We start from the raw sequence: 17,311 nt of genomic DNA on the forward strand, positions 1-17,311 counted from the left end.
ATAGATGGACGATCACACAACGGAACGACGTTGAGAAACCGTGAGAAAAAAAGAACTCGACTAGAATAGATTAGAAACTCCAGTCGACGGGAAGACGACAACTCCGCTGACAATTTTCACGCGCGAAACGCGATGTTTTAACCCTCCCGTGACAATAATCTCCCAACTTCGGAAATTCCGCGAGAAACGGATGAAAGACGAGCCGCGGGCGGCAGAAGGCTTTAAAACCGTTAAGACAATGTCGACAATGAGCGGGAAGCAGAGCCGTGAGAGAAGGAAGATGTTCTTCGCGTGAGGGAGGAACGGGCTAGAGTTGCCGAAATGGTGTTCCGTCGTGGAATATTCTCCTCCCTCGAGCTTTCCTCTCTCTCTCTCTGTTCCGGCGAAAATAGCCCGCCGCGAGGAGAGAGAGAGAGAGATTCGCACTTTGTCTCGCTAAAAGGATCCAAGTGGAATTGCAATAGCGAAGTAAACTATCGTATCGATTTAGCGCGTCGCTCCGACAAAGACTCCCGGGCCTCTCTTCCGTCATTTCGCTTTGCCGGAATCGGAATCGCGCACAATTCGGCCCCCGAGTCTAATCTATTTTTCTCGTTTCCCCGAAATCGAGAGAGATGTAAAGTCCTTTATCGCGCATTTCCCCGAAAATGCGAATTACCTTCGGAACGAATTTGTGACGCTGTCAATTCTCGCTGTCACTTTTTTCCCGATTTTTTTTTTTTCATTCAATTCACCATTTATCATGAATATCAGGATATTCTTCGCCGATCAAAATTCAGCATTTAACGCCAAAGGCGCGGTATTAATCGCGAAATAAATGGGCCATTTTCTATATTGTTCGACACAATATGTGTTTGACGATTCTCGCGCGAGAATACTAATTATTTAATCCTCTGTATCTACGGAGAGCGATCGAAGACGATCCTCTCGATTCTCTCGCGAACAAACGAACCGGAGATTGTCTCTCTGCCTATCGCTTTGTTTCGCACTCGAAGGATCGATCCCTCGCGCGTAAACTGCGCGCATCCCGGATAAATTGCGAGCGTATAAATGCTCCATTCGCCGACGAGACGACGACGACGACGACGACTCATTGTTCCGCGCGAACGTTTGCTTTCACCCGGTGAACGCTTCGAGGACCCCGGCGTCATCATCTCGAGGACGCGATTCCGCTATGGGCAAAATCAATTAGTGGGGAACGCGGGATTATTCCGACCGATTCGCTTTCGTCGAGTGCTTGCACGATCATCTCGGGATTTTGTCCCGAGAGAGGCGAAATATATATATACAACCTCGTATCGAGATTGGATCTCGAGGTAATTACGATTATTCCTTGATCAAATCAATTCCTGTCAATCGTCTTCGAATGATTAGATCGCGGATAAGAACTAAAAAATTTCTGAAAAAATATTTTCGTCATTCGTTACTTCGAACGCGTCAAGGGGTAGAGAACCGTGTTTCTCTCTCCCTCGAGAGATGCCGAAATAATACGCCGGGTATACACACATAATCTCGACGTGTCTATGTTCGAGCAAGAAATTTCCCAGCAGCAGCAGAAGCAGCAGCAGCTCAGCGCGGCACAGCAACAGCTGGAGTGTTTCTCGTTACGGAGATAATCTCTCTGTGCGCGCGCGTGCAAATGGATCGCTCTAGAGGAGAGGCCCCTGTGTTTGCGCTGGCTGATGCGCCGGGTCCATCCTCGAGTACCCTGCGCGAGACTTTGGCGAGATGGGGAGATGGAAACAAGGAAACACAGAGAGGAGAACGCGCCGAATAGGTTCGCCCGCGAATCCGTTCGTGGAAATCCTCTCGTGGAACCGGCGCCTCGTTGCCGCTTATAAATAGCCCGGGCTTTAGTCGGGAGAGGATGAACCGAGAGGATCGAGGGAAGAATTGAAGAGAGAGAGAGAGGAGAAACACATAAGCGGGTGATCTATTTCCGATGGATGCTCTGGGCGCGTATGGTTTTTCGCGCGATTTGCCAAATCCCTGTTTTTTAACTCTTTTTAAATTGTCGAATTCATTTTCTCGCCATTTCTTTCTCTATATCGTTCTCTAATTTCCGGCAAATTACATTCTCGCGATAGTTTCCGTGTAATAATGACGCCTCGTAGATATTATTCGATAATGGATGCTACGAACGTGAACGTTCTTTCATTTTCTCTTTGAAATTAAATTTTTCAATCGGCAAATGTGAAGTCATTTCATTATCCTCGGACGCAGAAAGAGAGGAATTTAACATTGGAATAATGGAACGAAAGAAAGACATCAGAGATTTATATTCGGGGACTCGCGCACTCGATGTTACTCAGCTAATAAACAATAAAAAAAAGTCTTCCACCGATGCATTATGCACATTAATTCGATTTCTTTTGCAGCTTAACTCTTTTATATTTTTTTCTACTTTGTTTGATATGACAGATTTAAAACAATTTTTCCAGCGCATTGAACAAAAATAAATTTTCCTCGGAGAAGTGATAATTTGCGCGTACATTTTTTTTTATTCGATCGACAAAGCGCAGAAAAAATATACATCGCTATGGGAGGTAATTTCAGGCTATCGAAGATACACAGAGATTGTGTTCACGACAGAATTAAACAATGATCGCGCGGCTCGAAATTAGGCGCGGACTGAAAATAAACCTGGGAATGCGAAATCGAATTTCAACGCGACCGTGGCTTCGTTTCCCGCTTGCTTTCACGAGACATTTAATGGTTGCGAGTCCCATCGTTCTTTCCCTTTTTTTTTTTATTTTTTATTACGATATCGCCGACTCTCCGCCCGTAGCTTCCGAAGGGTATGTTTGTTAAACACTACATAAATACAAACACACACACACACACATTAAAATACACTTATTATACAATATACACAACATGTATATGTACAAACGTATATATATATAAAGAATATATATAGATAGATAGATAAAAACATTTACATACGTTAAGAATATGTACTAGCCTAGTGCCTACTATGTTCGTATTTATGAGGAAGATAAAGCTCGTATAACTCGTTCTTTCCCTGTGCGAAACATTCAACATTGTAAATATAAACGAAACGACGTAAAAATATATATGAGTGTTTAAGGAGAAAAAAAAGAGATACGGAATGAATCCGAGCCAGCGGAGAAGCCACCTTCAAATTGTGTTCAAAATTCTTCGGAGACACTTCCGAACTGATAAATTGACCAGGATCTCTTCGTATAAAGAAACGGAGGAGGAAAGAGACCATAAATGAGACGAGAATCTATAATTAAGCGAGAAATCTTTTTCCAAGCGAGAAATCGCGCGCTCGCAATTTGAGATGGTTTCTTTTTCGGCGGTCTTGTTGATTTTTTTCGTTTACATATACACCGCCTCTCTTTACTTTACACTTAATAATCATTAAAATAAAGCAATTAAGCGACGCGCCGGCGAGAAAAAAAAGAGACCGGTAAATATCCCTTAAAGTACGAGAGCAAGTGCAAGGACTGGCCGCTAACTGACGTAGTTGAGAGCTCTATGGAAAATTGGCAGTAAGAACGAGAGAAGGAAGAAAAGAGAGAGGAAAAGGAGCCCGAGTGACAGAGAGTGAGTGTGTGTGAAACACAGAGCTAAATGCGAGGCACTCACAGCAGGAGGGGGCTTTTTGTGTGGAGGTAGCACTTTTAGATTAGTGGCGCGTAGAGACTAACATCGGGTTGTGGGAGGTAGTGAATGAGCTTTTTCTCCCCCTACCCTACTTTCTCCCTTCCCTGAGCTTTTTAGCACGGCTCGTGTTGTGGTGTTGCGAGGCGAGAACTCTTCTGTCGCTTCTGCAGTGCGCTAATTATTGCGATCCATTAACCGGCGTGCAACACACACACACACACACGCACATTACATACATGTATATGTTGTATATAAAACAAACACACATTCATCATCACAGCACTATTCATACACTCTCTGTGTCTAGCTCCTTAACTGACAATCACTTGTATGTCTTTGCCGTTTTGTCGCCTTCTGGTTTTTGGTTTCCTCCTTTGATAAAGACGGATTTTTGCCGCATCTTCTTCCCACCCAACCCTCTCCTCACACACAACCTTGCGAGAGATCGTGTTTCTTTTCAGGAGACTAAAATATCATTTGTTCGTAGAACGTGTTTGGTGATGCGACACCCGCGAATGATATCTTGTCACTTTCGAGAATCAGTTGTCTTAATTACTAAATCAACGTAATAGACTCTTTCCAAGTAATATTTTAATTATACTTGTATGACCTCAACAAATCAGCATCATGTTATTATAATTAATAATATTAATAATAATAATAGGAACGATATATTTAATTCGACCCAAACTAGCCAAGAAAATTTTTATTTTATTTCCACAACGTTTCGACCATCTGTTTTTGGTTCTTTTCAAGTGAAAAATTCCTTGATAAAAGCGTAGATAGTTGACACTGTTGTCATGATTATTATAATCATATTGTTTAATATTTTGTTTATAATTGTTTTTCTTGGCTGGGTTTGGGTCGAATTAAATATATCGTTCCTATTTTAAATACCACTAGCGACGTTTTAAGTATTCAATTTGATTAATAATAATATACGATGATGCTGATTATTTTCTATATTAATCATTACATTTCGGCTGGAACTCGAACTTTATTTCAACGGATCCTTTCGAAGAGACCAAAAATATTTAGCGGCAAAAATCGATAACAATTATCTTTACGAGCAGCACAGAGTAAATCTTAATTGTGCTTTGGAAAAACATACCAGTACGTTTTCTCAAACATATCTTATCTCTCACAGCCGCTTCTACGAGATGAGAGACACCGATTTCCGTCCATCCTCTCTTCGACATAATGATCAATCATCACCAAACACGGTTCGGTATCGCTTTTGCACTAACGGACTGCGATATATATACATATACATATATCTATATAAATATACAAGAGTGCAATGAGATATACGGATACGTTTGAACGATATGGTTTTATCGTCTTTCAAGGTACAGATGCCAGCGTGCTGCAGCATCAGGGTCCGTTGCTGACGAGCGGAGCCGTAATCGGCATTGTCGTCGCAATGTTATTCATCATCTTCATCATCATCGATGCCATCTTCTGCTGCATGCGCAAGACAGGTAAGCCGGCATTGAATCATCCCCGTAATGTGTTCTCCGAGAATAGATCATTGATAAATTCTCTCTCTCGCATCATGTATACACATAATAGAGGTGACGTACATATATGTACGTTCGATTGTCAGAGTTATGATCGTATCAATTAAGGCCATTATTTTCATCGTCAATTATTTGCTGATCGCGCGTCATGTCGCCATTATCAAGCTTGATATTCGTCATTATTATTGAAATCACTTTTGATGTCAATTGAAATTGCATTTGGGGCTAATGAAAATAATGTTAGCGGAGTGAAAACTATCGATTCCAAATTTATTTTCGAGAATTTGTAGAGAATCTTACAGAAGCGTACAATAATATTTTGTCCAAACATTTTATTAGCGAATATAAAAATAATGAATAAATATGAAAAATATACTAAGTGAAAGAGATGTAAAAATCGAGAGAATGATCGAAAATTATTATACTTGACGTGCTTCGTGTTTTGATTAATAATATATTTTAGTATAATATACATATATTTGCATTTATGCAATTTTTGTGCATTATAGGGATTATTTACATCATATGAAAATAAACTGAAAACTAAAACTGAAATATATGATATAAATTTAAAAATTTATTAAAATTGATTACGCGATTTTTTAATCGAATAAAAATAATTAATATGAAAAAAATATACTAAATAAAGAGATGTAGAAAATTAAGAGAGAATGTTCGAAAAAATATTCCATGCGCTTGGAGGGTTAGGACGGCTTATTCTGTGAACCTCTGCTTAGTGGTCGCGTCGAACTTGTGATGGAGAGAACGATAGAGCAACGCTATGCGATAAAGTTTTGCGTGAAGAACTCAAGCAACTCTGTGCAGATAATCCCAATTTCCTGAACAACGTATCACTGGGGATGAGTCATGGGTCTTTCAGTACGATCCGGAGTCAAAGAGGCAGAGTGCGGAATGGCACACGACGTCGTCGCCGCGCCAGAAGAAGGCTCGCATGAGCAAGTCCCGGGTGAAGTCAATGCTCATTGTTTTTTTTGATGCAAAGGGGATAGTGCACCATGAATTCGTACCCCCCGGCCAGACTGTCAACGCTCAATTTTACAAGGAAGTGCTTCAGAGACTGAATCACAGGATCGCCCGCGTCCGAAAGGAGATCCGCGCTTCATGGAAACTCCATCACGACAACGCGCCGGCTCACACCGCCTTTGTTATTACGGCCTACCTGACCCGGATCGGTGTGGCAACGGTGCCGCAGCCGCCCTACAGTCCCGACTTGGCCCCGGCGGACTTTTTTTTATTTCCTCGGCTGAAAAGGGAGCTCAAAGGACAACAGCTCGAGTCGGTTGACAACGTACAAGCTACTTCGACGGCCTCCCTGAACAGCATCCCAGTCAAGGAGTTCCAGAAATCTTATGACATACTTGATGCTTTGTGTTTTAGGTTGATAATATATATTAATTTAGTATAATATATATTCGCATCTATGTTCTTTTTGTGCATTACAGGGATCATTTACATCATATGCGAACGATCTCGACGGAAACCAGTCGACGAGGAGGATACAAAGTTGGGCAGGTGAGTTCACGTGTCTCAAATACACAGTATTTGATATTTATAAATGTATTTTACGAGATACTTTTTTGTGAATATATTTCTATATATATACACAATTTATACACCGCATCTCGTTCATACTGTTACATATGTACTCTACAATGTGCTTTGGCAAGTCTAGCGCTACTTTATCGCGTTATCGAAACTTTGCACCCGTCGTCGAACTTTCGTTCACACATTTACGGAGCGTTTCTTTTCTTTTACGCCACTCGTCGGAGTTGGGGCATTTACTTCTCGTTCCGTTCCGATAATTCGATTCGATTTTAGTTCGCCCGAAGTTTAGTTCAGTTTCCAGTTTGCCGATTATCTCGCGCGTTCTCGGGATTGTTGCACGAATTCTGGGCTTGGTTTACATATATATGTATGTGCGTTTACTTTTGTCGATTTGTCCTCGCGCGTCGAGAAGAAGGCACGACACGCGAGAAGTAGAAGAAAGGGATGGTAAACGGATGCGATGACGGTGGTAGAGCCGCGATATCGGACGTTAATAAAAGAGAGTAGCCCGCCGCTAGACGCAGAGTGACAACAACTTTTAACTCCTCTCGTATTTCTCTCTTTTTCTTTTTTTATCGGTAGTCTTTACGGTTGGCGGTTTCCATTGCCGTATTGCGACCAAAAAATGGCCAATGTCGCCGGGGTCACGGCCATCCCAGACTCGGGTAGTGGAAAAAATACCATTAGATTGGTCAGACACACTGCCATGTAAGAGAGAAAACGATCTATAAGCGAAAATCAGTAAGAAGCATGGCTCCTCACGAAGGGGTTCCTCCGACACGGCTTTCCACTTTGCATGAAGTTTTTTTTTCCTTTTTTTCTGTTACCTTTCTCTCTCTCTCTATTTCTCTCTCTTTCTGACTTCTCGCAGCGACGATGGTCGCTCATCCCCGAATTCGCCCAACGGCGTTCGGGGATGAACCGTCTCGTAAGGGAAGTCCCGATACGCATCAAAGGGAATTCGACGAGCATGAGAGAAAATACGTTCGAGTCCGACGCATTCACTGTGCCGCCAACCACTCTTCGTGTACTGCAATACATTGATTTTTTGTTCTTTTTTTTTCTTTTTTTTTTCTTTTTTTTTTTTTTTTTTTTTACAGTCCTGCGTTTTGGGCCGGGCTGCTCGTGTTTGCTCGTGGCTACATAAGCAATGGAGTTTTTTTCTATTTTTCTTGAAATTTCTATGTGAGACAAGTTGCGAATAACTTGGACGAGTTATCAACTAGTCTAATGGACTACATGTTTATTTGTTTTCTCTTTCGGGCGAGATAAAAGCGCATAAGAATAACTATAGAAGATAGAGAAAAATAAGTTTATATAAGAAATGAAATTTTTAAAAATCAGCTGCAGATTATTTATTTTACTTGCAGTATATTGAAGATGAAAACTTTTCAATCGAAACAAGATCGAAAATCCTTACATCAATTTTTCAAATTGAGAAAGGATGTTTCATTTTAATTTATATTCGTTCGTATATTTGTTTCGTTCGGAAATAACGTAGATGTCAAATTTCGCACATGATTTTCGATATATGATTTAAGTATTATGCTGGATTATTTTTTAGCCTTCGAGCTGACACGCAACCTTATGATTTTGTTAAATTTTGCGCGTAGAAATCGCCGATACTCGCCTGAGCTTTGGCCATGCCGCATGCACGACACACTTGAAATAATGCTCACCTTTCATCCTTCAATCCTCATGGCAAGCACGCGAATCTTCCTCCTTTCTTGCCAGTACTTCCGTACTTTACGAAGCGCGAATGGCGGTGCGAGTAAACACTCGAGTCACTATATAACAATGACTTGATGTACCTTTTGAGCGAAATAGTGGTATAAATTGACACAGAGGGAAGGAAGAATTTGTCTTTACATATTTGTTGATGCGTAGAAAAGAAGATAAGACGGCAAAAGAGATCGTCCCGATTCCTCCCGAAGAAAATGAAAGAAATATATATACCACTGTTTCGTTCCCATCGGCTCGTATTTTAAATCATTTCGGAGAAAGAAAAAATTTCTCAGGAATTTTATACATTCACACAATCGTGATTGAAATTTCATATCCTCGAAAATGCGGGCATTTCAAAGAGATGTACAAAGCACGAGTTGTGAGAAGAAAATTAATTAATAAAAATAAAAGGAAAAATTGGAAAAAAGATTTAAAATATAATTAGAATTAAATATTATAGATTTTAAAAAATTGGAGAGAAAATTCTCTTTTCTTCTCTCGTGTCTTTCTTTTCCATCTCTCGCGCTACTTTGTGCATGTTTGCGCGCAAAAGTTGAACGCGTCTACTTGCAAATGCAAAACTCTCATCGTACCGTAATAAGCGCGGATTTCCCGGGGATTTATCGAAAAAGGATGACATTCCGCGGATAGAGAGAGAAAGAGAGAGAGAGAGACCGCGCATCTGTTTTTCTCTCCGAAACTCCTCTCACTGCGACGTTTCTCTTATACTTTGCGAGTGACAAGCATGCCTGACGTGTATATTCGATGTCGCACCACGCGCCGCATATGGACATGCTCTCTTTTCTCTTCTTTTCTTTTTTTTTTTTATCGCCCGACATTAGAAGTTAATCCGACGTCCAAACGCGAAGTCGCCAGTCTCGTTCGACGAATGTTATCGCATTGTTTTTTTCAGAGACGAGAAGGAGCCGCTGAAGGAGGAGAAGAAGATCACGCCGATCATCGACTCCGGATTACGTCGGGAGACCTCCATCACCTTCGACGGCAAGAGGTCCATCTCCAAGACCGGCTTTGTCGGCAAGGACTCAGCCGTCTAGATATTCTTCCGGCGTACTAGATTGTAAATCCGTTTCGGAAAGCGCAGCGCGGTTTCCGGCTAAAGTGTTCTCGAAAAAAAAACCAAGGAAAAAAATCCAAACCAGAAAGAAAGCAAATAAGAGAAGAAAAAAAAACGTGCAGAGCGGGATCGTCGGTCGTTCGCGAGCCCGCTCGTGGAAAGACGAGACGGAGGTTTTAGCGAGTCGCTACGCCCGGAATTTCGCCCGGACGGAGCCTCTCCCTCTGGTTGCTTTCTCGCCGTTCAGCTCGCTCTGCTTTTCGTTTTGTCCTCGCAAACGCGCGCGATTTCACGGTCGCAGCCCGACCCGCCTCTCCTTCTCCCTTTCGACGCCTCTTACGTAACGTGTTACACCGCGATACACCGCCTGTTCTCCTACATTTCCTTGTCGATCCCTTTCGGAAGCGCTTCCCGTATTATTGGCGAACTTGTGCTTCGTCGACTACTTTGTTGCGAAGTTCTCACTGCGCCTCTAATTTCGAAAGCAAGCTAAAGAAAAGAGAGGGAGAGAGGCGCAAACCTTTAAAAATCTGATGACACCTATCTATTTCGAGTCAATCAACAAGATTCTTTTTAGATGTGAAGAAAATAATTATATCTGAAAATTTTTTAACAATTTACTCGTAACGCAAAAGTCTCGACTGATAATATTGTTAAAAATGAACAAAAGAATTTTTTCACCGTAAAATATTCTTCGTTGATGATCACACGTCAGGTATTTAAAAGGCTTGCCTCTCTTGTGAATGTAAAAGCAGTCTGAAGCTCTTTTATCCCGTCAGTATACTCGCCGAAGCATAACCGAAGGAGCACAGATAATCGATAGCTTACGAAAACGAGAAGTGCAAAGTGAACACAAGATATACTTTGGTAGTGATTGTTCTTAGGAGGAAGCTATAAATAATAATTGTAACTTAGCGCGTCTTGCAAGGAAACGTGGAGTAGGTAGATCGTTTGCGCGAGAATAAGAAGAAGGAGACGGTAAGAGGAATGTACAAAAAAAAATCGTGAATTGATAGAGGTCGATTTAGTGATGAACGCTTCGAGGCATCTTTTAGATTATCACATCTAGTACGCTGGGTAGTATTGCATCCCTTTGTCGCGCATACGCGCGCGCGACTTTATGAGGAAAGTCGCGTGGAAAGTCGTATCCTGTTGCGCTTAAAAATGGCAAGGACACGCTCTTTTCTGAGAGCAAATATTGCATTTAAGGAGTAGAAAACATATGCAACGTTCGCGTTCTGCGATATGTCACAGGCAGCTTCGATTATCTCATCGCTATCGAAAATATTTTTTTTATATTATTGTTTATTTAATTAGAAGTTACAAATATATCAGAAGTTTGTTCCGTGTGAAACATTTAACGGAACATAATGTCTCGATAGCGTTGAAAGAATCGAAATTATCCTTGTAACAAGAAAATGGTGAGTTAGATTTAGAGTTATCAATTAAGACGAAAAATACTTTTCGAATGTTTTTTTTTTTTTTATTACAATTATTTTGAGCAATTTTCTGACGTCGAAGAATTTGAAAAAGGCAGGCTCTTTGACATGAAATCTGTGACTGTAATAGGGTCACATCACTCCCCATTTTCAGACGAGAATGACGTTGAAGAGAATATGAGCGTTGCTCTTGTATATCCCACAAGCGCCAACAGAGGAAACACATACATTTTCTTTCCCTTTTCAAACGAAGGTTTTGCTCGATTTTGCAGCGACCTTCGAACTGTACATAAGCCACTTGAACAATCTATTATCTCTCTTCTCTCGCTCTCTTACCTCATTCCGTGTCTTTTCGATTAGGAACAGTCGAGACACGTAAACGGTAGATAGCTTTCACATGTGCGATATATCTTTTTGGCTGCGCACTTTTATTCCCTGATATCTCTGACTCCGCGATCGTAAATCTTCCGCGTTATTTTTTTTCTTTTTAATCCAAAGACTGATTCTTTTATATACCAAATCGATTGGAGACGTAATCGATTGTCGTTCAAACAGTCACTCAAGATAAATATCAAATTTTCCCCTATTTTTACTTCCATTCGTTATGCGCACGTGTTCTTGTTAAGTCTTACGATCGTATATGTGTCTGCTATAGTCATGAGTGAATTTCTACTTAAAATCTCGCATATCCCTACACAAGCGTTTATTATACATTTAATCGCGACTACATTTATCTTATCTCGAATAAGAGTTCTCGATATTCATCCTTTTTTTTAATCGTGATAATTTAAAATATGTTTTATAACATTATTATAGTTACCTCGTCAATGCAATGTGCGTGAGAGTGCCCAATTTTCACTCTTAAATGTCTTTTTTTTACTCTTTCTAAATATTTAGAAAATTTTATTTTTAATTTTTATTTACAAATTTTATTTTTAGAATTTATTCTTTTGTAAGGATGCATTTATAAGGATGAATTTTATTTTTAATTTTTATTTAAAAACTTTATTCTTTTATAAGGATGAAAAAATTTATTATATTAAAGTTTAACACGATGTGAAATAAGTAAGATGAAGATCTGAGCAATTCTTGCGACATTGCATTGCAGAAGTCAATATGATTATCAGTTGCGATTGTTCGAGTTCATAATACGTGATAGGACGCCGAAACGTTCGCGAGCAGCATTTAAGGAAAAACAATCGATACGCAAATTATAGTAGACTTCTGACGTGGAGATCTCGATGTATTACCTTGACATAAAAAAAAAGTCTCTCTGAATATGTATGTATAGTTTAATCAGAATGCAGGTGGCATTTATTGTGACAAGTATCGAGATGTGCACGAGGCTTGCCAATCGGATTTCGAGTCATCCGAATGCGAGAATAAGTATCGGAAAAGCTGCCATATATAATTAATTATATCCGAATAGCGAGTAAAGAAACAAAAAAAATTATACCACTCTCTTATCGTAATGTCTAAGATGGCTTTTTGCAGAAAGAAACGCAGTTAAAAATGTGATAAGTTTTTGTAAATGCTTGTAAACGTTTTCCCTTAACTGTAAGAAATATAAATCTTAAGACAGAGTTTTGGTAGGTTTTGAGAATATGTGCGCGGACACGGAACGCGTGTTCTCTCGCGAAAAGTCGCTGATGTGAACGGATTTATCCGAGGAAGAATAATCCGATCGCTCCATCAGATTGCTGTACAATCAAGTGCAATGTACTTTACTGAGTTTCTCGACATTTTTCCACTCTGTTACACCACTATGTGGATTCTAATGGAAGATTTTATCAATTGATAGATAGTTTTAATATACTCTTTGTCTTTTAAAATTAAATATAATTGAAATTAAATTTAAATTATATTAATCGTTTAAAATAATAATAATTACATTTCCATATAGAATCCAATATAAAACAACAAAGAGTACATTTCTATCAGATACTATATTGCATTTTATTAATATAGTACATCTAGAATGACACATTGCCTCGTGTACATACGCGAACATGCTTTCCGTGCAGGTAGCTTTTTTTACATAAGACAGAATTTGCCAAATACTATAGTACTTATTAGCATGTAAGAGTCAATGAATACAATATATAAATATATATATATTATACATGAGAATGATATATATGTATATGGAAAAAGAAATGGAGAGTCGCAGCACATTTGTGCGGCACTTTGCATCGGCGAGCGAGACGCGTCACCGTTTCTAGCACATCCAGCTATTTTGTATCCGTTGCCAAAAGTCATAATCCTTAACAAATAGCTTCCCACAAAAAGTATTACTGCGCATCTTCCAATTTGGAGATTATTATGAGTATTATATTAAAGTTTCGTAGATTGTAAGGCGTATTTTTTATGTATGCTTTTTCTGTACGCGCGACGAGAAATCACGTGCTCTCGAATAAAGAGTGAAAAAAAAAGTTTTCAAAAAGAGATGGATAAATGTATATGAAAACCCGCGCCTCTCTCGTTTTCCTCAGAAATTTTATTTACAATAATCGCTTTTATAAAATGCTTTATAACAAGAATACTTATATTGGGCAATCGTAGAGCAATGACTAAATGTCATTGATCTATCCAACGATAATACCGTGCCAACGACGTACAAATTGGCAGCCAAGAAAGCATACTGCAATATCACATGACTCTTCGAGATTCGATTAAGACGTCCGATATATTCACTTATCTTCTATACTATGTTCGCACAGTTACAAGCGGTTATACAGTATGGCACTGTATTATTCTACGTGTGAATATATATATATATATATATATATATATATATATATATATATATTCATAATATGCCCACATAGGGCATACAGTGGGCCCACAATAAAAGAGTGTTTACGAAAGTATTTGTTTAGCCTATCTTTCCTATGCTTAAGATCGATGTACTCGAATTTAATCATAATAGTCATAATATCTATTATTGTTTTAATATCATCATCGGTTTTTATGAAGTTAAGACAGCCTGGTGATAACTTCATAAAATGATCAACTTTTTCATACCTCGATACCGACGTTAGAACGTTTGCCTTTTTTAATCAACATCTGTTCGACGTTTAATTGTGGTGGTTCCGTTCGCGTATGCCACACGTACACCTGAAATATGCAAAAAATGTAAAAATTCGCACGATATTTCGAAAAATTGTTAAAAAGATATTAGATCGGTCAATACTTTTGTACACAAGTCCGCTAATGGCTCCAATTGATCCTTGGTGACTATTTGTCTGAGTATTTCACTCTCTTGATATCCACCTTCCACGTCGTACGAGAACCACGCGTCTTCGTGCTTGAGTAATAGTTCGAGATTGATGGCAAAACCCGCCATGTCAAGTGGAAATGGTCGGTCTGGTTTCCACGCCGCGTTAAAACCGAGTACCTGTTTAGTAGTGTTATCACAAATAGGCTTTTCTACCATTAAACCGCCGACTAAACCGACCGGCCACACGCCGACTCTTTGTATTTTTTCCATCTGAAAATAATAATTTATATATAAATTAATTGTTGTAAAAAATTGATACGTAATGCTAAATTATAATTTTGCATTGTGATTATAAATTTCTAAAATTAATGCATTGATTATAAATTTCATGTTTGCTCTTTAGATATTTAAGAAAATATAATAATTCAAAATGGTTCTCTATCGCAATTAGAAAATTAAAAATAGCTGAAGATAATGGGAATTGAATTTCTTAGATTACAAAAAAGGAAAGTTATAGCGACTCATAATGACTGACCCTATTCGAGGAAACTGTCAGTTTCCGGAGCTGATCTTTACCTCGCGAAATAGCTTGACGGAGTAAGTATTGTCATCATCGGCAAAGTAGACGACACCTCTGTCGGATGGCTTGAGATTTTCCCTGAGCCATTTTAGAGCTGCGTTTCGCTGCTCGACTCCACGCGGCTTTTTCCAATTTGGATCGTTCCTGCCTAGCTTATAGTTTGGGGGAGTCGCCGCCGAAAGATGGGTGTAAATTAAACCACTGGTCTCCAGAAACCGGCTGACCAGAGCGGTTTTCTGCGGAGCGTCTTCCACGAGGATCCAATGGAAGTTCGGCACGTGGAGGAATGTCTGCGCTAGTCTGGTGAGCTCGGCCTTCTGCACGGGTCTGGCGAACGTGGGCGTGATCGCGTAGATCACAGACCGATTATTATCCCCTCGTCCGCGGGCGTTCTCGACAAAGAGATCGTGAGCCTCTAATATCTTCAGCAAGCTGTACGTCAGACCCTGCATAGCCTGCAGATCTCCTATCACTGGCTCCAACTGGGACCTTAGTTCATCCCATTTCTTGCATTCTTGATAATCTGTAAAATTTATCCTAGAATTAGCCTGCTGATCTGCTATTACCAGTTCCAACTGGGACCTTAGTTCGTCCCATTTCTTGCATTCTTGATAATCTGTAACATTCATCCTAGAATTAATATCCGAGAAATTAATCGATATTAGAATCGAATGTGAATAATTCTCTTATATTTATAATCAACCGAGCCACATTTTAATTCGCGATTAAGATATTTGACAATATCGCAAATTATATGCGTAGAGAGAAAGAGAATGATAGCCATAAGATGAAGCGTATGATGTAAATAGCCAAGTCTCTTCTTCAAACAGCGTAAACAGTATAATAAACTACGAGTACACGCTATATAAGCTACTTGTTTGCGCAATCTATATAGATGTTGCGTAATTTGCATAGAAATTACTTGGCTATACTTTCTTTTTCCTTTTCAAATAGAAACTTTATTTAAAAGAAAATTAAAGTTATAATTATTTTTCGAACACGCTACAGTGCACTAAAAATTTTAATATTGGAAGAATATCAAAATCTATATAATATCTTTGCTACTTTTGTTACATGAAATATCTTGTCTTAAATTATATATATAGTGCTTTATAATAATTTATTCTGATAATATTATTTAGTAAGACGTAAATCCATGAATTTATAAACAAATATTTAAAACATTATAAATAATAATTATTAATAATATTAATTAAGACAACTAATTCTTATTAAATTAATTATATAGTAATATAGTATAATAATTGATATATATTATTATTAACATTTGATATATGTATATATGTTATATATAAAATTAATAAATTATGTATATATAATTTCTCCTCTATTATGTAAAACACTTTTTATATGGATTCTACGAAGCTTAATTTTAGTTTACATGCACTGTATGCGCGCGTTTGCGTATTATTAAAACGAAATAAAGAGAACGATATGCAACTCGCGATTGTACCTATCATATTATATTATACATGAAATTACTAAATTATATATATATAATTTCAGCGCTCATCTAAAAGTTTTCCTACATAATTTCCACAAATTAAAAAATAATTAATTTACGCCGTATGCGCGCGTTTCCGTATGAAAAATTGAAACGAAGAGAACGCAACTCGCGATAATCGAGCCCTCGAATCTCGCGGGGAAATAATCTCGATACTCGCCAGCTCGATTCCGTGACAAGTATGTTATATCTACGCGCGTGCACGGCATCGAGCTGGGTGATCCCTGGAGACACACGCGGCGAGGCGAAAGCGAGAGTGACGTAAGCTAATTAGACGAGCACTCACACACTACACTTTGGATTATGATCACATTTATCAGGCACAGTATCAGGAAAGTCTTGTTACAGCGAAATGCAGCCCACATACTGGCTTTCGTGCTAGATTCCTCGACAAGTAACACACTCTGCGTCACTTGTCGCGCCATGACACCGTTCTACCTAACCGGCTGATCAAATGTCAAAGTATCGATCGTGTCACGTGACACGCTATCGAAGTCGTTCGATTATTCGAGATGGCGCGAAGCGATCGAGAGGTACTCTTGACGTATCAAATATTATTGTCTTCTCGCTGGTAAAGTATAAAATAAAGATGTTGTATTATCATTAATCTAGTAAATGTTGAAACATTTGATATTATTATTGTATGTATCGTTTGTCATGCTTTCAAACGATTTATTTCTTATGATAGTAAAAACGTATTATGTACTGTTAGATAATTATAATCATAGCATGGAGAGATGTAAAAGCTGCATTCTTCTTAATATTTCTTTACATAGTAGGCAACTGCATTATCGATGTTTCAAAATAAAATCCATAATTCTCCAAGATATATTTATATAGCGAACAAACTTGCAAATATTAATATTAATATAATTTTAATTACAATACAATAAGGCAAAACTTGAGAAGCGCGAAATAAAGAATTTCAGGTGTCGTTTAAAACAAATAAAAAAAAAAAAAAAAGAAAACTGTTATAAAATCGTGAAAGAAATAATCGATATTTCCTTCGACTATGTCGAACAGAATAA

General features: G+C 38.7%; 2 protein-coding genes across 5 annotated transcripts in view; one reads left to right on the forward strand and one right to left on the reverse strand.

Moving 5' to 3' along the window:
- The window catches only part of Fas2 (neural cell adhesion molecule fasciclin 2), a 102,246-nt gene extending 88,418 nt beyond the window's left edge, over positions 1 to 13,828 (forward strand). For 2 of the 3 annotated variants that reach the window (XM_029314978.2, XM_029314979.2), the window contains 4 exons: positions 4,983 to 5,114; positions 6,617 to 6,686; positions 7,302 to 7,427; positions 9,358 to 13,828. In XM_029314978.2, coding sequence (XP_029170811.1) covers positions 4,983 to 5,114; positions 6,617 to 6,686; positions 7,302 to 7,427; positions 9,358 to 9,499 — 470 coding nt within the window. In that variant the 3' untranslated portion in view covers positions 9,500 to 13,828. The remainder of the gene's footprint in view (positions 1 to 4,982; positions 5,115 to 6,616; positions 6,687 to 7,301; positions 7,428 to 9,357) is intronic. The other variant, XM_029314980.2, reaches the window with a different exon arrangement.
- On the reverse strand, positions 13,436 to 16,735 carry GlcAT-I (Glucuronyltransferase I). Of its 2 annotated transcripts, none has more exons than XM_029314985.2 (4): positions 16,570 to 16,735; positions 14,755 to 15,281; positions 14,152 to 14,448; positions 13,436 to 14,075 (listed from the first exon to the last, which is right to left on the reverse strand). In XM_029314985.2, exons 1-4 carry the CDS (start codon positions 16,706 to 16,708, stop codon positions 13,977 to 13,979), a joined length of 1,062 nt encoding a protein of 353 aa, XP_029170818.2. In that variant the 5' UTR covers positions 16,709 to 16,735; the 3' UTR covers positions 13,436 to 13,976. The 2 variants fall into 2 exon arrangements, with proteins under 2 accessions (XP_029170818.2, XP_085336964.1); XM_085480838.1 differs by having other exon boundaries at positions 16,651 to 16,723.
- Between the last annotated feature and the right edge of the window lie 576 nt (positions 16,736 to 17,311).

The sequence above is a fragment of the Nylanderia fulva genome, unplaced genomic scaffold (assembly GCF_048542155.1).
Source record: "Nylanderia fulva isolate GAGA-0341 unplaced genomic scaffold, ASM4854215v1 Scaffold16, whole genome shotgun sequence".
In the NCBI taxonomy this organism is placed as follows: Eukaryota; Metazoa; Arthropoda; class Insecta; order Hymenoptera; family Formicidae; genus Nylanderia; species Nylanderia fulva.